We start from the raw sequence: 20,924 nt of genomic DNA, 5'->3' as shown, positions 1-20,924 counted from the left end.
AATTTGTGTGCAGTGAGCAAGCCCTCCTGCGTGAGGACACAATATTGTTCAGGGGGTTGGCAATCCCTATAAATCATGTATATATATATATATATATAACAATGGCTTAGCTTAAGTATATATATATATATGTTGATTATGCTGGGGGAATAAAATATTTGAAACTGAAAAAAAAAAAAATAATAATAATAATAATAATGGTATTACTGCGCCCATGCCGAAGCGACTGACGGAGCACGGGGAATTAGACTGGGCTTTAATTCGTATGGGAAAAGTATAAAAAAAAAAAAAAAAAAAACGCCACTAAATTGAGTCACAAAAAATATGGATGATTTTTAGATGGACTTGTAGCTTCATTCGCTATCACTGAAAGTAATTCAGGCAAAACCTTATATTTTCGCTGCTCATCACTGCAGTGATATAAATATAAGTTATATCAGTTTGATAATATTCTATATTTCACATGCAAAAATGTAATACAACATTATAAGTCTAATTCTATAAAAGTTGTGTTGACCGTTGATCAACGATAACGGTCGCAATATAAACACCAGTAATTACAAAAGAAACTCTATCTCGACCCTAATTAACTGAGGTTAGCTGCCAATCAGGTAATAGGGGTTGTATCAGCCCCACACAAACCGTTACTGTACGGCGTGGTCAAATCAGAGATAAAGCTTCCAGTGACGTGGGCAGCAATCAGTTTCCGTGATACTACACGCGTCTGGTCTGCGCTCAGAGACCGGTTATCGTAATAGCAAATTATCGCATTTTTGCCTTATCGGAGACGTTCGCTATGTATTCATTTTAATGTTCTATATGTGTAGCCTTTCGGCGTTACTCTCATGAAATAAGTCGAAACCTGAAAAATAGGTCAGAGCTTACGAAATAGGATTGACACGATCACATGTAACATTATTCTAGCACATCAGACTATAAAACGGTACACAATGAAATAGAAACCACTAGTATGTAGGACAAACGCATGATAAAAACTAGGACAAAACATACAAAAAGGGGGAAAATGAAGTAGAACAGAAACTAATGGTCAAACTTGAAATTATTTAATTGGGCAAAATTTGAAATAGGGCTGAATTTATTTGATTGGACAAAGTTTGAAATTGGATTGAAGTTATTTAATGGGACAAAGTTTGAAATAGGATATAAACTATTTAATGGGGCAAACTTTGAAATTGGATTGAAGTTATTTGATGGGAAAAAGTTTGAAATAGTATTGAAGTTATTTAATGGGACGAAGTTTAAGATATGATTGAAGTGATTTAATGGGACAAAGTTTGAAATATGATTGAAGTTATTTAATGGGGTTAAGTTTAAAATAGTATTGAAGTTATTAAAAGGAACAAAATTTGAAATAGGATTGAAGTTATTTAATGGGACAAAGTTTGAAATACGACTAAAGCTATTTAATGGTAACACTTAAAAATAAACAAGGGACTATTCAAACAAAGATATCTCTATTTCAATATACAATAAAACCTCATTGAAATGCAAAAAAATACAAGACATGCTTATACCTTCAATTGTTATTCAAAACTAAAGTCCATCTTGTAAATATAACCAGTCGGAAAACAAGGAACCGTGCAAGTGTGTCGTATACTCCAATATATTCTTATCACACGTGCTACATATAAATAGCGTTACAAAGATCTTTCAAACACATGCAGCCATAATGAAAATAGCCGGGAGGGACAGGTTTATGATCCTAGTTTTACATCAAATTACATGTGTATAAATAATTCTTTTGTACTTATTTATATGTTTTTTATGTGTGTAAATGATTTAGATTTGTGTTAGAGAGCGTATACTGGTCATTAGAAATAAAACAATGGCTTGAGACAGGAACACTCAATTAAGACGTTGGCAATATTTGTGTTGTATGTCGTGGTGATTAATTTGCTTTCAGGATATGAGTTAAACGAGGGAGTAGATATTTGCTTTACATCATATACGAGAGTATCCTCTTCCTACAGACTTGAAGGAAGCTTGATATTGTTTACTTTTTACTAACGGTTATATAAGAGTTATCGCCCCTGTCTTCTGTACTTTTCACGCCAATCAGTCATTTATATATAAAGATCTGATAATCAATGCCTAAAATGTTCTTTACATTTGAATGATGTCATACTCATTTGTTATCAAATCTGTAATTAGACCATTGAGTCTGGATTGAAATAATCATTCTTTCTTTTATAATCGTTGGCCTCATCGTCGATGTGCCTGAGTTCCTTGTAGAGTTTTTGATACCTTTTACCTTCTTTGTGATGATATATAGAAGGACATGGAATGTTAATGCATGATGTAGATTTATATTCGTTACTCAATCAGTATGTAAATGTGTCTAAATTGATGTGAACCATTAAAATCCGGTAATACCCCGAATGTCTTATGGACAACATCATATCAATCTGACTTTAAACGTGTTTAAATATTACATATAAGTATTACATAAGTATAACATATAAGTATTACTTTAAGCATTGTATAGGTATTGCATATAAGTATTACATATAAGTATTACTTATAACATATTAGTATTACATATAAGTATCACATATACCATATAAGTATTACATATAGCATATGCATGTAAGTATTACATATAGCATATAAGTATAACATATAAGTATTATATGAGTACTACATATAACATATTAGTATTACATATAACATGTGAGTATTACATATCATTATTATTATTATATATATATATAACCTTAAAGTGTATCAACTTGTTCTTTACAGGTCAATGAATTACGGTGGTATAGGCGTGGTCATAGGACATGAAATCACACATGGATTCGATGACAGAGGTAGTAACACTTTCTGTATTTAATTGATATTGAATTGAAATGAGAATAATAATAATAATAATAATTTGATGTCGTTTTCATGTTTTAATTTATTTTTATAGTGACACGGTTCAGAATATATTTACTCTGAAATCCAATGTTAAAAGTTATGACATTAATTGAAGTTTAATATCTATACATTTATATATATACTGGCTTTTTGCGTCTCCCACATTAAGATTTTAATATTTCTTTTGACCTATATTTGGTCACCTCCTAATTCCTGAAAGACGATACAGTCTGTGGTGCAGTTTACTTAATATGGCTCTACTCTATCTAACTCTATTTATTTTGAAAAGTGCTTATATCTTTTGTTACGTAACTACGTAAAATTCTTCCTCAACACCTGTAAATGACGATAACAAATATCTAAGTACTTCAAAGTCGATAACGCCTATCAATATTAATGATATTACAAATGATTATTATAACATTGTTTGTTGTTTTATTTATATTTACGTATGTTGAAGATATCGTAATGATTACATATATGCCAGGGCACTTTATTACAGGCTTTACTGTTTAGATTAACTACCTCTATCATAAACATACGGCTCGATGAGGATGGTCTTATTAAGTATATGGTGAAGAGGTTATCATATAGTATATATATATGTTATGGCCCTCCCACCTATACCTATTAACACTCTACCATACATCGTACCAGTTGCCTCTACTGTCCCTCACTTGTGTCTCTGTATCATGCATACTTGTTACACGATCTTCTGATATTAATGATGTTTTATTAATCAATATATATGCATAATTGGTGTACGTTATTCAAAATCCGGCAGTTATAAAGAGTAATTTCTACATGGAGACAGGGAATTTCTCAAGATAGTCGTGTCTAGTAGATTGATCCAACAGATTAAACTCAAAATCCGTAAAATGAGTGCAAAATATGAAAAAGATACTATATAATACAAACATATATTTGAATGGGGGCCTTTGAAAGTCCGGAAGAATAAAAGAAACTATGAAATATACAAAACATTTTAATGTATTTGAAGGGAGGTCTAGGGAAGGCAAGGAGAATAAAAATTCAGCTCTGAAATATACAAAACATTAGAAGGTATTTTTAATGACGCCATCGGGATAGTCCGTAAGAATAAAAACAACATGCTTCAGAAAAGTCTTCTGTTCCATAGATAGCAGCCGTCATGTCAATTAAGGTCGAATCCGGCTTATGGAGTCATTTACGTTCCAGAGAGATGTCAATATTTGTAGGGTCATTTTGTTAAAAATCCTCCATATTACCATTCACAGGGCGCCAGTACGACAAAGATGGTAACCTGGAACAATGGTGGTCTGATGATGCCATCTCTAGGTTCAAGGTCAAGGCTCAGTGTATCATCGACCAGTATGGAAACTTCTCGCTTCCAGAGGCGGACGGCATGCATGTAAGCTATACTTACACTTAAATGATATCCTAAATACGTTGTTGTAATACATAACAACCAGTCAAGATGGTTATTACCGCAAAAGATACCAACTGAAAAATAACCTATATAATAGCCTGTTTCCGTTGTTTGAGTTAGAAGCATTGTACTGTATATGACCATAGAATTTATAAGAAAGTCCGGAAAATTTTGTATTTTAGTATGTACCGGGTTCCGGATAGTCCGGATCCGACTCTGAAATTGTGTGTAACTAAGATGGCGAATAAAATAAGAACATGTGGAACTGGAACAAGTATTTGTATCGTTAATTCCCCAACTCTCACAACTGCAATCAAGCGAGAACACGACAGCATATTAAAAAAAATCCTCACATTTCCAGTTTATAGGAATGTTTATTATCAGCTGTTAGCCTTTACATTTTAACTGAAAATCCTACAGGGTTGACACAAGTTATGTTTTGAGGATAGAAGTTGTTAATGTGTTGCATCAAAGTGGTTTTATACTTTTCCTTTATGTTGATAGGAAATAATTCTTCGGTATGTACAAGTTCTATAACCTCTATACAAGGTTTTTAAGTTCGGTGCTCTCTTACAGTATATTGCTATAGGTTAGTTTATACGAATATGAGAATGCTTTGTTGGCTCAGTGCAGCGGTTAGACCACTTCCCTTTCGGCAGTGTGAGCAATGTTTGATTGTGTCACCTACTTGGGTAAAAGGGGCATTCCTTCGTTCGGACATCAGAAACATGCACAATTACTATTGATGAAATTCTATGTCCGAGCGATGATTATATGAGTGTTTGTGCCTACAAGTAATGAAATAGACACCAAAATGTACATGTATATAAGTCGTATTGTATACAAATACTGTATGTCTTGGCCGTAATTAGTGATACTTTGGGTCGAATTAAGAATTTTCAGGACTTTACATTCGAAGAACTTTGGTTTATCTTGAAAGTAAAACTGCCGTATTGATGTAAAGATTATTTTTTATTGTTTGGAAAGAATAATATTTTCCAGTAAGTTTAATTTTTGGACGACCTAATCTTTATTCAAACGAAGGAATGTCACTTTAATTGGTTTTATCATATTTTTTTCTTTTCTTTTTTACTTCAGTTAAATGGCATCAATACCCAGGGAGAAAACATCGCTGATAACGGTGGTCTGAAACAGAGCTTCAGGGTAAGAGTGACATTATAAGACTTTTGACGATAAAACAATAGCTCACCCAATATAACTAAAACTAACGGATACAGAGTCTACCTGAAATTATTTTTTGATTTTGTTTTGAGGATATCTTTACCAGCGGTCATTCTCCTTTAGATTTTCGTTTTGTGCTTGCGTGTTGATATCAGAATCATGAATTTAGCTTATTTTAACACTGAATTATATTGTGATTGTTAATGTGAGAGATACATCAGCTGAATGATGAATTTGTTGTACTATATCAAATCGACGGTGAACAATCATACAATCGGCTCATACTGTCACATAGTAAACGTAACATTTGTAAACATCGGTCAGAATTACAATAAGTTGATACCTTTTGTCACTAAAATAAATTATGAATCAAATTAGTTTGATTTAGGGCGGAGACGCTTAATTACAAATATTTGATTCCGATTAACATATTAATGAGGCTATAGGAGACGTCATAAATTATGTATGTTGCTTATTGAACCATACTTCAATAGTCGTAACTGAAGGAGTACAGCCCTTATTGACAGCTCTCTATGTCGGGAAGATATAAAATAAACAAATTTATTGATTGTTTGTTTAAACATTGAAAAGCACCCAGAAACAAGTTGGCAGTCTGGTCTGTAGAAGAGACCTTGATATATAAACAACGCTAAAATGGTAGATACGATATCTGTTGAAGGCTAAATAATCTACGTAGGTTTGATAATAGAGTAAGCTGGCAGAGGGAATGATGGCAGAAGTGTTCATGACAAGTCTACTTTAAAATGAGTTTGATCAATAAAACAACGACTGGTTCGCCAGTTGTAAATATAATGTGACCGGGTGGGGTGCCCTGTTGGGTGTTGTTGGCAGTATGCTTCAGTGAGGCATTAATTCTGCGCTATCTAAGAAGACGAACATGAACATACCACAGCCTCTCAAAACACAAACATTCGCCACACGTATGCATCTCGCACGCAGGATAGACCGTCATTAAATGACCTAAACTGCTGATAACACGTTATACACTGCTAAATCAATTAAACAATACAGACTTCTGACATTTCATAATTCAAGCTCAAAATCGACAAATTAATCGAGGGCAAATACAACAATAAAAAAATTCATTTACACGGATACGTTAGAAGGAGAAATAAGGAAAATGCGACCTTATGTTCCATATGAGCTAGCGTCTTGTGCTTCATTTAGGGAGCTACTTGTGACAGCATTGTGGAGAATTCTAATGCATAGACGCTGTCATACTTACAAAGTAGTGATATATGTTGTTTTATTTGACTGATAGGCTTATCGTGACTGGGTAAAGGAGAGAGGCAAGGAGGAGTCACAGTTACCTGGTGTTAGTTATAACCATAACCAACTTTTCTTCATCAATTTTGCACAGGTGAGATAACCGGCCTCACAGGAATGCCATATGAGTGTTATTTTATTTATTTTTATTTTATTTTGTTGTTGTTTGTGTGATTATCTGCAAATACTGTTATATACAACCCTGTAATGATAATTGAACGTGAAGGGTCAATGAGAGTGCATCATTTAAGGCATGAGATTATGTTGACTTTGTTTTTGAGCTGAAATGAAGAGAGTGAATTATTTCAATTTTCTTTGTATTGAGTGTGACTAGCCTCATTTTCAGTATCGTGTTGTGAATCTTAAGCCCTTTGCCAAATAAATGTTTAATATACAAAGGATTGTGCAAAATCTGGAAATGGTAGTTCACTATTTCGCTTCAGGAGAGATAACTTGATAGACACTTTCGTAGTATAATACAGGAGAAATGTGTTCGCCATATAAGTAATAGGGTAACCTGTTTCATAGCTCCATGGATACTTCTAATCAATAGTAACAATCATATTCAATACAAGGATGTTTATTTGATTTTAAATATATTTTAGATATGGTGCGCAAGCATGCGCAGAGAAAATGCAATCAACCGAATCCTCACTGGTGTGCACAGTCCCGGGCGCTTTAGGTATGTTGGCTTCTTTGTAGTCTACTAAGATATATTTTTATTTCGTCTTTCGTAATAATAAGTGTAAACATGGAAAGTTTGAGCTCCTAACTGTATCTTAAATTTAAAGTTGATACTAATTATTTGCATCCCGAAAAAATATATCTGTCACATTGTACGCAGGTGTACGGTTCAGAGCATCGATCACATAACGTTCATACAAATGAATTGGGAAGACAACAGCGAACAGTGTCCGGGTTTTTTTATACACTCAAGAAGGAAAAATAAAAAAGAAAAGAAAAACGATACAACAAACGCATAACTAAAATGCACTCAAAAATAATTAAATTTGTTATGCAGAAACAGCAATGCTCTACGCGATTCGAACTCGTTAACTTAATCTTGTGCTCACCGACATAATCACTTAGCTCTCACGAATGCTTCGTCGACGGAAAAGGTTGCAAACACGCATATGCAATATACTTATTTTCTCTCTAAGAATACCGATAACTCGTCTGCCAATCAGCTGTCAATAGGAGAGGTTATTCTGTTTGAATCATTTTTTTCATTTAATGGTCGTTAATTATACCGATATTTTATGTAGTAGGCTCAATTTTATTCATTTTTGTGATAGGCGGTGTTAAGGGTGTGGGCGCTGTAGCATCCTTAACACGTCAGATGGTGTTTTACTATGTCAGTCGGTACTGTCTATCAATATGTATATACCCAAATTACTATAGGTAACAAGTATGAAAAAGTATACAGTATTTAAAACCAAATTACTATTGGTCACGAGTAGGACAGAGTATACAGTATTTAAAACCAAAGTATTGTTGGTCACGAGTAGGACAGAGTATACAGTATTTAAAACCAAAGTACTTTTGGTCACGAGTAGCATAGAGTTTACAGTATTTAAAACCAAAGTACTATTGGTCACGAGAAAGGCAGAGTATACATTATTTAAAACCAAATTGGTATAGGTAACAAGTATGAAAAAGTATACAGTATTTAAAACCAAAGTACTTTTGGTCACGTGTAGGATAGAGCATACAGTATTTTAAACCAAATTACTATTGGTCACGAGAAAGTCAGAGTATACAGTATTTAAAACCAAAGTACTTTTGGTCACGAGTAGGATAGAGTATACAGTATTTAAAACCAAATTACTATTGGTCACGAGTAGGATAGAGTATACAGTATTTAAAAACCAAATTACTATTGGTCACGAGTATGATAAAGTATATCGTGTGTAAACCCAAATTTCACCGTTAGATCCATCCAAATATTCTGTCACACGAGGAAAATTCCCATGATGTCTATTTAAACGATCTCTATGGTGCATTCAGTGACGCAGAGGTACCATGGAAACACGGGTTAGGAATTTACAGCAGAATCTTCGGCGTCAGATTCACATTAAAGACCACAACATATCTCTGTTATAATCTGCTAATATTTTTTCCAAAGAAATATTGTTAATTGTGTTGTAAATTAGATATAGAGGATATCTAACAGTGTATTCAGTAATACCAATCTATTTTACGAGTGGGGCTAATCTTTTTTCTATATTTTTCAAGAGTGCGCAGCACGAGTGAAAAATATCAAAATATTAGCCGCATGAGTGAAACAGATTTGGTATTACTGAAGACACTTGGATATTCTGTTAATTACATTTTTATAGAAAATAGTTTTGGATATTTCACTGGTAAAAATGTGATATATATGTGTGTGTGTGTGTGTGTGTGTGTGTAAATATTGCATCTCGCATCAATTTGCCAAATAACTAAATAAACTTTGCTGTAATAGAAAGTAATAATATGATGTGCAATAATGAAAATGACATCTTTACACAGTATCATATTAATAAAAAACGATATGTCACTTACTAGTACGAAGAAAAAACAGCTTTAGTCAAACACCGGTAAAAGCATTGGTGAGAGATATACACGTATTTTACCTTTCATTATACATTAAAGAAACATTTGGTTGTACTTTCAGGGTCGTTGGAACGTTACAAAATTCTCCCGACTTTGCTGCTGCATTTAACTGCCAGAAAGGTAGTTACATGAACCCAAATAAAAAGTGTGGAGTGTGGTGATCACTGTGTGTCGACACTAAAACAACTAGGATCAAACATTTTCTAATGAACACTGATATTTATATGTTCGTTTTAAACAAAGGCTTGAGATTGAAATCAGTTTTAAAAACAAAACAATGTGCCATATCATTTATTTTTTCGGAAATGAAATATTGTCTTGAAATTTCTGGTTTTCTATAACATTAAATGTTATGCAATAAAATTTCCTATTATTTACAAAAGATACAATCCTCACGCTGCATATTCAGTCAAGTGTTTTTTTTATTATTTTTACAAAATGTTGACTCTTCAATAAAGTAAAGCAATTTCCATATTTCATTTGTGTCCATTTGACCACAAAATGTATCGCAGTAGTTATCCGTAATAAAACAATATAATCTTTGTTTAAACACGAACTAATCATGTCCACAGTTATAGAAAGTCTGTGGTACTTTTCTACAACTTAATTAGTTATCAAAATATCAATGAATACAATTCTATTACATTATATTGTAATATCACGAATCATTTTACAGTATATATTTTTGTAATGTGAAACACGTATATGATTGCTCTATATCATTCTAAGAGAAATATAATATTTCATATCAAACAATAAGAAAGAACGTTATGAAAAGAAGCATTTCTATTATGTGCTATGAAAACAACATAACATTGTAATATGAAAACAATATTACATGTACATTGTTATACGAAAACAATAATTTTAATTGTTATATGGAAACAATAATTTTTCATTGTTATATTGAAACAATAATTTGTCATTGTTATATGAAATCAACATTACTTCATTGTTATATGAAAACATTGATATTACATTGTCATATAAAACATTTCTAGTATGTATTATACGATAATATATTGCATTGTGATATGAAATAATGTCTAAATATGTCTCTAATCAATCATATGGTATAGTATTACCTTGTAATATGCAGGATGTCCATTATGCATACTTCAATATATATTACTTTGTAATATGAAACATGTGCAGTATGGATAATACAGTGTAATACTCCAGTGTCAGATGAAAGATGAGGAGTATGTATCGCACAGAGTTAAATTTACATTGTAATATAAATTTGGTCGAATATTAAGAAATCAGATGTCAATTGTAACGTCATTACATGGACTATGACGTTACGTTATGAATTTAAAATGGCGCAAAAGAATGGCTGTCTCGACATTTGACTGTTAAAATGGGAAATTAATGAGTTTTGTAATAAATGTAGTATATTATCTTGATTTTATAAAGCGAGTCTGAATTTTAAATTTTTGTCAGTCCGCAACAAGCAAACATTAAAACTTGAGAAGAATTTCATAAAATTAAGAAGAAAAAAAACCCATTTCAGATCCAATATGTGATATGAAAAAATGTCCATTATATATACCACAATTTAATACAACATTTTAGAATCAAACATGTCAATTATCAATTTGACCACATTATATTTCTTTGTTTTTCATAAAACTCGCCCTTTGCATATTGTGTCAAATTACATGATCTCATTTGAGATGAATTGTACGATTGCTATACATGTATGTTATATTCGATTCTTCTGAACAGCTAATTCATATCAATGTTTGATACTTTTATTTTCGGATTTAAAAATATAGGGATCTTCGTTGTTTTTTTTTCTTATTTTTGTATAACTTTATATAAAACACAAGCGTATACCTCAAGTGATTTATATAAATGCTGTATTCGTTTAATTATTGTTTCTATGCTTTTTTTCATCCGATTATGACACTCGTACCAAGTTTTCAAGATTATGTCAAAGTCCCGTATATAATTATACCGGTCATTGTTATTTCTTTCTTTGTTTCATTTAAACGTCCACATATCACCATATATATCATTTGCTGACAAATTGTGCTTAACCACTGAGCATTGTACCACTCCCCTATCATGTTTCTTCAATATCCTGTTTCTTCAATGTTTTTGCTTATGTTCTCTCCACGCTTATAGTTTAATCATCCAGGCTGCTAAAATTACTTCGAATGAATATATTTTCGAAATATATGGAATGTAATGCGCTGTATGGATAATCAGGTATGATTTTTGTCCGTACAAATATGAGACGAAATTAGTCTTCTTTTCTGACCTTACATGTTACCGGATATCATCTTTCTACTTGTGACATCACAGAAGACCGATCTATGATTTATAAAGTGTATGATGTGTATTCATGTGTATGTTACAGAAATATGATGTCATTAGATTAAATATCGTGACAGAACATCCACGTGTGATGCTTCATCCAGTGTAATTATACAAGTTACAAAATATGTTTTGATACATGCGCTGTTTCCCTTCTCGGCTTACCTCTATGTCATCTCTGTGTCATCTCTATGTAATCCGTTTGTATTCACATTCCAGTTCTATTGTACATAATGCAGTCGTAAATGTAAATAATGTCCAAATTATGTAATAGTAACTACGCTTTATCAATATCAGAGACACAAATATGGGTACATTCTATCTATTATTCTATAAATGCGGCAGTGGTATACTGTCCCACGGATGAAAATATTTGTACAACGTCCACATTATCAATACGTCCAAACTAACATAAAATATGTTGAATATTTTTCAAAACAAACGTGATTTTTTATGTTAAATCTATTATTTCATATCAGCGTGCAAATTCACGAAAATGATAATTTTGATAAGGCCTCAATGTTAAAATAGTAATCGAAATATGCTGCAAACAACGAAAATATATGTTTTGATGTATCTACATATTAATGATGAACATTATAGATACATGCTGATAAATCATTATCAAACATCCTGTTATTGAATATCCAGCTATATCTTCACCTAAGCATCGATCACCTCTGATATAAGGTTGAATATAAATACTGTGAAATGTAATTACTTGTTGTATGCCCGGATATTTAGCATAACAATATAGTGTAGCACCTATCTCGGGATTCCAACGTCACATTCAAATAATCCTTATTAGGGTTAAATTCAACGGTGCTCTTAATTTGTAAATCTCTTGGGAGAATGTATTGTAAGTCACTGCCTATGTCACGTTTAATGGGGTTTAAATATTATCTGTCTTCCAAAGATTCCACAATGTGATGCCAGACGGACATCGTTATTACATAATATCAGTTTGCCTTCAAATCACCTGGACTTCAATCTGGCAGAACATTTTTGTGTATTGGAATTGTTGATTTCGAAAACATACGATACAATGTCAATATGAGGGAATAACTATGTTCAACCATTGATGACAATGTTTTAACCACTTAACTATTACAATCTATGAATACATAATGATGGTATCTATTCAGTGCTCGTGTTACCGGTCATCCTAGAACAAGATTTGAGTTGGTCATTCTACAAAATTGTTTGTGTAATATTACAAGTATGCTTAAGCTGTAATTAATGTTAACATATGTGTCATATCTACTTGTATATTTATGTAAACCCGGAAACTCTTATGCAATAAATTTGTATATCTTTCATTCTTAATCGTGATTGTTTTTGTTTATTACTTATACTATGGACAATGATGAGGACACTCTACTTACAATTATACGACAGTTGGTAACCTCGATATTCTGACGTTTTATGGTCATGAACATTCCCTTCCTTTGTAGTAGCATCTTGTCTTCGTCCACGGACGGTGTTAATAGGTAAAAGTTGATCCGATAGCAAAGGGATAAATGCCGTGATTAATTAAAAATAACAACACGTGTTATAAGAAGTGTTGCATATTTATCTGTGATAAATTCTAAGCTGTTGCATACTGAGAGAGAACAAAGCAAAACAACAATGCAGATCCTGACCCGTGTTTGTAAGAACTTATTAAACTAACAGAAATCTGCTACCCTGGACACAAAAGTATTGCTTTTATCTAAATGAACACTAGAAATATTTCGATAAGTTTATTATATCTTTATATTGATGGGAAAATTTTAAAACCAATTTAGATTTAAGATCCTATTCCTTCATATCAGAAGTCATTATATAGGCATCTACGATAAATTAAAGTTTTACTGGATTTGTTTATTACGTTGCAGAGCATGAAACGGCGCTGAAATTGTCTACCATGTGCTGGCGACGTCATTTTCCGAACGTGGTTTCGGTTAGATGACAAAGACAGTCGCTGCCTTTGGTTGAAAGTGGCAGATACCTGTGTTTCTTCCTTACAGTAACATGCGTCGTCTTCAAGACATTTTGGCGCTGATAGCGCGTGACAATGTGCTGTAAGTAAGAACACACGTGCATGACATTTACAACTGCGTACGTCCTCGGTATCTATCTGAATGTGCGTTGTTTCCCTCTCTCGTACTGTGGATGGTTCCTGGTCAAACTGAGGAATCACTACATCTTGCCGTGTGAGGAATGGTGCTTGGAAGGACGGCTGTGACAGAGATGATGTAGATGTTGGTAGGGTACCGCTGATAACAGATTGCTGTGACGGAATCGCCACGAATGCAGAATTGCTCTGTGGAATCTGCTGAAATGAACCGCTGAACCCATTGTTGTTGAATGGAATATTTGACGTTGCTGCAGCCATACCATTCCCTAAAAATGCTTGCTGGGCGAAACCTGTACTTCGTGAAAAATCCACAGGGATATTAGTAAATGGTGACTGGAATGTTGTGAAGCCAGTGTTGACATTTGTGGGTATGACAGACTGGGACATTCCAACAGGTACACTATTGGACAAAGGGACCGTGTTCATGTTAACGAGTGGTTGTTGTAAAACAGCTGTACTAGTACTTCCAAAAGCAGACTGTGGCAACGGGACGATTGCTTGATTTGCCAAGCCTGATGCGAAATTACTGCTAGGAAATGTCATCCCACCAACTCCAGATACACCTTGAGAAAATCCACTGTTCATGGCCTGCGCGTAGGGCATTGGAGCGCTATTGAAAACTGGTCTTCTTGAAATAGCTGTCTGCTGAAACGACATGGCTGGATTCAAGTAAGTTTGTTGCGTCCAAGGGGTGGAAAGGAATGTAGGTGACGTCGGAGATCCAATTCCCGGAGCACCTTGTATCAACTGCTGCTGTGACAGATACATGAACAGGGCAAATAGAATCAATGCCATACCGATACCTGTTTCGCCCGCAAGAACACTGGATGTCCCTACCGCAGCCGGCAAAAGGACACTGACTGGGTCCACAAGCTTTTCTGAAGTATCCGGAGGTGAACCATCGGAAGACGAATTGCCCGATGATGTGCTGGTGGGAAGACCGCCGCCCGGTATGATAGGAATAGATCCACCAGTTGACGGACTTGTGGAAGGAGTACCACCTGGAAGGAGTATGGGGATGGATCCGCCAGGTGACGTTGCTGCAGATGTGGTCCCTACTCCTGGCTTGATTGCAATTGCGGGATCAAGAGAGGATCGTGGTGTGTGTATTCCAATACCGTCATCATTAAGTGTATCCATCGGATCAAAGATACTGGAGTAAGCATCGTACCTAGGTTTGTCGAAGTTTTCCGAGAATGGAACCCCCGCACCTAAGATCTGGACATCTGCGCAGTTGGTGACAGTCTGCTGGCCACAGTTAGTACTGCTCTGTGGATCGCAAGCCGACGTTGCATCTGTTCGGAAATATTGATTTAATGAGTAATCTAACGCAATGTTACTGCATTTCAATTGCATATAAATACTTATATCACTATGTATAATGGAAAAAATGCTTCGGGAGTTTGTGCCTATGTCAGTACAACCGAAATCACTTTACATAAAAGGGAAAAAAATATTCTGAAGTTTGTATCTACACTGGAAATGGCAATACAAAATATCCCTAGAAAAAAATCATTTTATTATATATATATTTTTTTAATTTGAAATAATTTTGAATCAAAACATAATAAAGGAAACATGAAACTGATCTCATGAATACCATGGTAGTGATCGAGTGTTTGAAAGGGTGTTATTCTAATAGAACAGTTTCAATTACATGTACATATTGTATATGAACAGGACATGTTGGATACTGATTCCCAAATAGGGAATCGGTACTCCCAAGTTTTCTCTAAATATGTGAAAGCAAGAAGTATCGATTAGAACCTTAATCAAGCGTATGACCTAATTCTGATAACATTCGACAGTCTATGAAGCAATAAACATTATTTTGTAAATATATATGCGGAACAAAACGCATGGTGAATCTGTTCGAGAGTGTCATAAATCCATAGTTTATTGTGTTTGGAAATACGTGGAACATTAAACAAACACCAATAAGTATGGTTATAAGTTTAGTAACCACTATCCATGTCAATATTTTTCAGCAGTTTTATTTTAATAGTACCTTCTTGTTTTTTGTTTATTGTTTGATAATGGAATTAGTTAACTAACTAAACTGATAATGAAATGGCGTTCTCTGTGAGACTAGCAGGCCAATCCTATAAATATGGAGAACATTCCAACAAGATTTTTATTAACACTAGAATTAAGTTTTATATAAAAACATATTCATCCAAGCCATAAAAATGTTCTTGCGTTATAGTAACCGTATAAAACTGGTTTTGATTCACAGATTTGTTCCATATTGATATAAACAGGCTAAGTAAATATATGGGAAGGTTAAGGATGGCCAATTAAGATATTACTGTATGTAATTGATGGTTGACGGAAACTTAATGAAATAGCCAACCATGTCTGAAAATGGCAAGTATTATTATCATTAGATACATATACAAAATATAAAATTTTCGGAAAAAACCCAAACAATTATCACAACATAAAACATCAATATTCCCTTTGAAATTATATTTTAATGAGAAAGTATTGCACCGCTTTTCTGTTCTAGTTTTTATCTTAAAATCAGGGTACATGTTCCAAAACAACCGTTATAAAGTATATTACTTTATAACATAAGTAGAAAATAATAATAATAGCTTGGGAACTTGACGCCATTTCGAAAAGACTGCTCAACGCAATTTCATCGTTTCTGCTAATAGCTGGTAAATTTTGCTTCCATAGCTGTTGTACAACGAGCATTTTATCAAAAGCTGCAACGTATATTACAAAAGTGCATAACTACTCGTTCTACCTTCGCTTCATTTGGATCTGCACCGAAAACAGATTAAATCAGAAAAGTAACATCCTCATTGTGATGATATAAGCAGTGATGCTAGAAGTTTTCTATCGTGTTGATAATTTCTTGTGTTTCACAGGTAAAAATTTAAAAAAAACCCATTTATTTCGTATTGAACAACAGGCTAAAATTGGTTTGCCTTACATTTATTCAAAAGTATTATATTGTGAACTAGTGATCCTTTGGCAGAGCGTATCATATTTCTGACTTTCGGGTTGACCTATATTTGCACGGGGGTATCCTATTGAGAATTAATCTCCATTTGGCCGAGAGATGTCATTTTATGGGTTGACCTACATTTACTCGAAAACATCATATTGTTGTTGTCCTACATTTCTTCCATAATATCATATTGTTTCTCTACATCTGTTCTATTGTATTGTATTGTTTCCCTATATTTGTTTTACAGTATTATATTGTTATTCCTTCATTTTTCCTGGAGTATTATATCATTTCCTACATTTGTTCTAGAGTAATATATTGTTTTTATTACATTATATTGTTGATATACCAACTATTCTTTTAATAGTTACCTCTCCACAGCCACTGTATCACACAGTTTTGACAGCTGACTCCCGATGGCAGCTGTAGGGTGTATGTCGCAAGTCCAAGCTGGTGTGGTGAAGGGATTTGTGTGATCTGTGTGTTCTGCCAGCGCAGTACGTGGGTTTGGAAGCAGGAGTGAGATACCTTTGTGGTTTTGTCAGTTACACACAGTGAGAATCGGAACGTGCCTCCTGGATTCAAACTTCTTATATCCACGGAGACGTTGATATGCTGTCCCTCGTGATATTGTGCCACTACCTTGCCAATGGAGTATTTTCCTCCGTACTCATTTGGCCTGTTGGAGTTGGCAGCATCCCCACAGGGGCTGCACTTCTGTTCGTAATCTGCATCGGTTGTCTGAAAGAAATAGAAGTCATTTATGAAACTGGAATGTTTGTGACAAACGGAGCAAAATTTCACATATGCAATACTAGTGAAGAGATGTTTCTCTCATAGGATAACAGCTGCTTGAGAAAGTTTATCAACCAACGAATTAGTGATGAATATCATCTCCGGAAAAAGACAAAAAATATCTCAGAAGGAAAGAAGATCAATTGAATCTTAACCTTTTAATGAACAACTATCCTAGAAATTATTTATTGTAATGGAAATGAGCATCTTACAAAACAGTTATGTATAAAATTTAGTTAACATGAACATAAACAAAATGTCCTCAATACGAACAGGGCGAGACTATGGTTATGGATAAAACCAATATACCATAAAATTAATAATAAAAAAAAACAAAAAAATTGCAAAAATTTAATATAGGAAAACCACGAAATCCACGTGTACATGTAGTAACAGGTTCACTACAGCAGACCTTGAAGACCATAATTAATATACACCTTAATATAACAAAGAGAGGATGTCTGATGCTGCCAACTATCGTAAAGTGTATGCAGTCAGCTATGTCTGATTTCCATCAGCTGTCTTACACAACAGTCTTTACTGGCAGTCGTAGACGATATGGTCTCCCAAAACTACGACAGGTGGACATTCTAACTACAGTAGAGATAGCGTCAATCGAGACCAACATTTTACAGACATAGGTGCCTGGTATATTGGCATGTTACCACCAAGTAAACCACATATCTTTGGCGCCATCAGGTGGAATCATACATCCTCGGGGTAATATCCGAGAAGGCTAATCCGTATGTGGTACGTGTGTGTGTGTATTTAATATCATGGAATTCCACAAACCAAACAGCACACACAAACACTCGTTTCGTTACTTGTGATTTGTGTTAAAGTGGCAACAACCATTGAATAATATGTACAATAAAAAACTACCAGGATAATGCATAAAATTAAATTAAATTCTTCAAACTGTGTAATCAATGAAAATTTTAACGAAATTCAAACGATATCTTGATAACTTCAATCATTGACGTCTTTTTCCGTCACAAAAACGTTTGACTATTTTACTCTATAAGCTTGTATAAAAATCATGTTGCGAATTAATTGAGGAAATAGACTTCTTCCAAGCTGTAGCATTCTTGCACCTTTAAACAATAGGAAAACTATACAAACGGCAATACAAGCATACAGATAGACTCTAGTTTAGAGCATATTTATGACAATGATTATATTTGTGGTGACAATATCGTTTAAGTGTCCATAGATAAGTTAGTTCAATTTATATATCAACTTATTCATATCGATAATCAATTTGGAAATCTTCTATATCTAGATTCTATTATTATGCAATGCAAGTTAATGACAATTATGACGTCAGAGCTACTTGGTGCAAATATGATATTATTGTAACTGATATGGGTACAGAGGCAGTTAAACTACGTCCACTGTAATTTGAAATCAGTCGTAATAAAATGATACGCACATATGAGAAGGAAACGACGAGGTGTTGATCAAAAAGCTCAATATCTTTGCCAAGTCTTTCATTTTAACCTGAATGATATATCTATGGGAATGTACCGTAGTGTATATTATACCGTAAGTGAATTTAAGGTCTTGACAAGATTTTGATGGACTCGTTTGAAAACAAAAATATGCCGGCCAGGAGAGTGGCGCAGAAACTCTGCCCGTGCGTGTGTGAATAGTATGTTGCTATTTCACTCAGACATCAAATATCAGCATATGGACAAGGCTAAGTTATAATGGTATTATTGTCTTTAAATTGGGGGTAAACATTTCTTCCTTACTGATATTATAAACAGAAAACACTGCTTCTTGAAAATAGATGCAAGAGCAAATTAATATCATATTTCAACATGAAATTAACAAAATGGTGGCAAAATACAAAAAATATGTATACTTTTTTTATGAAGTCCATCGAAAAAGAACAATGCAGCTTCCGAGTGTCAACATATTAACTTGTATGAATACCCGATAAACAATGTCTTATGCATACTCACTCTTTTCCCGCCACAATTGAGCCTGTTAAAGTAGTCATGGTTGACGGCTTGCCATAGTTGATTGGCGTAACCAGCGTTTCCAAGGTATGCCCACATAGCCGACCTCATCACGGGGGATATCATGGCCCCCTCGAGAGGTTTGCCCGCCCATACAGAGGGGGCACCTCCGACGGTCAGCAGCAGAAGCATGCCAACCGTCACAAAGCGTATAGCTTCCATTGTATGTGAACCGGGTACCTACATAGCTTCAAACAGCCTGATATTATTATCGTATAAAATGGCCGCCAGATTAGCAATGATGGGAGCTCCGTGTGATGGAGTAGGTCCTCGTGCGTGTTGACGCCTACATGTGATTGACACGGGTGAATTACTTAACCTATCAAAGGCACGAGCATAGGAACTGGCGACACTCTGGGATTGGTATATGTGAGTAAGTATGTGGTAAATACGTGTAAGGTATGCTGTGTTTGGCAGTGAGAATCCGCCGGAAATAGAGGCTCGAACAAATAGAGGCTCGAACAAATAGAGGCTCGAACAAATAGAGGATAGAACAAATAGAGGATAGAACAAATAGAGGATAGAACACGAGTGGGCATGATGTGATATTGAACATTTAGAACTATTCATCTTTTAAAGAGTTGAACACATTCAATATTGAACGCAAACATTAGTTAAAAACATGTTTTTCACTTCCTAGAATATAGCAAGTACAATAGAGTGACGTCATTTTATGTGACATCAGAATAGTGTTTCATCTTTGCCAATGGTCATTTTGCAAGTCTATTGGTTGTCTGTCTTATCGTTCTATACATTTGGACAAAAAAGATTCACTGGAAATGGTCTATGCTACGTATATTCGTGTAGTTTACACATAGATCATACTGTGACATGGTGTTGATCAATGTTGAGATATGCCACTAAAATTTAGGATTAATGAGTTTTAATGTATCTTATTACTGCTACGTTTCTATTCTCAAAACAAATGGGAAGCAGGGATGTTACTATGTAGAAATGGAAAATTAGCAGCTGGGGAGTTGAAATCCTCTCGTTTATCATGCAGCTTAGTTGCAAGTTGTCCTTTCTAGTTACATTGTAAGTTGAGACCGAGGTAAGCAGCTGGTGTTGAAGCACGATTTCGAGATCTACGTTATATCTAATCGGCATGGTCAATACGTTTTTGATGTTAAAGGATAACACATCGTCAGTATACATACAGGTGAAGTTGAAGGACTATGCAAAGTTTCCCTATCCGGAAAACATCGCAAAAACAGGTCAGCCAACAGAGGGGCAAGTTAGTCCCATGGTTATGCCGGTAGTTTGTTTGACAATCTGGTCACATAAATTTACTAAACAAAAGTATCGTGTCATGTGAACCAGAATGTACCGGACATTTAGAGTTCTGTGAATAGT

At 34.3% G+C, this 20,924-nt stretch overlaps 2 protein-coding genes across 3 annotated transcripts in view; one reads left to right on the top strand and one right to left on the bottom strand.

The window, feature by feature from the left end:
* LOC117344892 (neprilysin-like) overlaps window positions 1-13,000 on the top strand; it is a 54,528-nt gene extending 41,528 nt beyond the window's left edge. For both annotated transcript variants that reach the window (XM_033907763.1, XM_033907764.1), the window contains exons 17-22: window positions 2,764-2,831; window positions 4,137-4,270; window positions 5,387-5,452; window positions 6,753-6,851; window positions 7,363-7,439; window positions 9,414-13,000. In XM_033907763.1, the coding sequence (XP_033763654.1) occupies window positions 2,764-2,831; window positions 4,137-4,270; window positions 5,387-5,452; window positions 6,753-6,851; window positions 7,363-7,439; window positions 9,414-9,513 (544 nt within the window). In that variant the 3' untranslated portion in view covers window positions 9,514-13,000. The remainder of the gene's footprint in view (window positions 1-2,763; window positions 2,832-4,136; window positions 4,271-5,386; window positions 5,453-6,752; window positions 6,852-7,362; window positions 7,440-9,413) is intronic.
* Window positions 13,001-13,229: 229 nt separating this feature from the next.
* LOC117344894 lies at window positions 13,230-19,863 on the bottom strand. The gene is made up of 3 exons (XM_033907765.1): window positions 19,515-19,863; window positions 17,124-17,493; window positions 13,230-15,088 (listed from the first exon to the last, which is right to left on the bottom strand). Exons 1-3 carry the CDS (start codon window positions 19,731-19,733, stop codon window positions 13,485-13,487), a joined length of 2,193 nt encoding a protein of 730 aa, XP_033763656.1. The 5' UTR covers window positions 19,734-19,863; the 3' UTR covers window positions 13,230-13,484.
* Between the last annotated feature and the right edge of the window lie 1,061 nt (window positions 19,864-20,924).

Source organism: Pecten maximus, chromosome 16 (assembly GCF_902652985.1).
Source record: "Pecten maximus chromosome 16, xPecMax1.1, whole genome shotgun sequence".
In the NCBI taxonomy this organism is placed as follows: domain Eukaryota; kingdom Metazoa; phylum Mollusca; class Bivalvia; order Pectinida; family Pectinidae; genus Pecten; species Pecten maximus.
The sequence above is the reverse complement of the archived record's forward strand: the minus strand, read 5'-3'. Positions and strand labels throughout refer to the sequence as shown.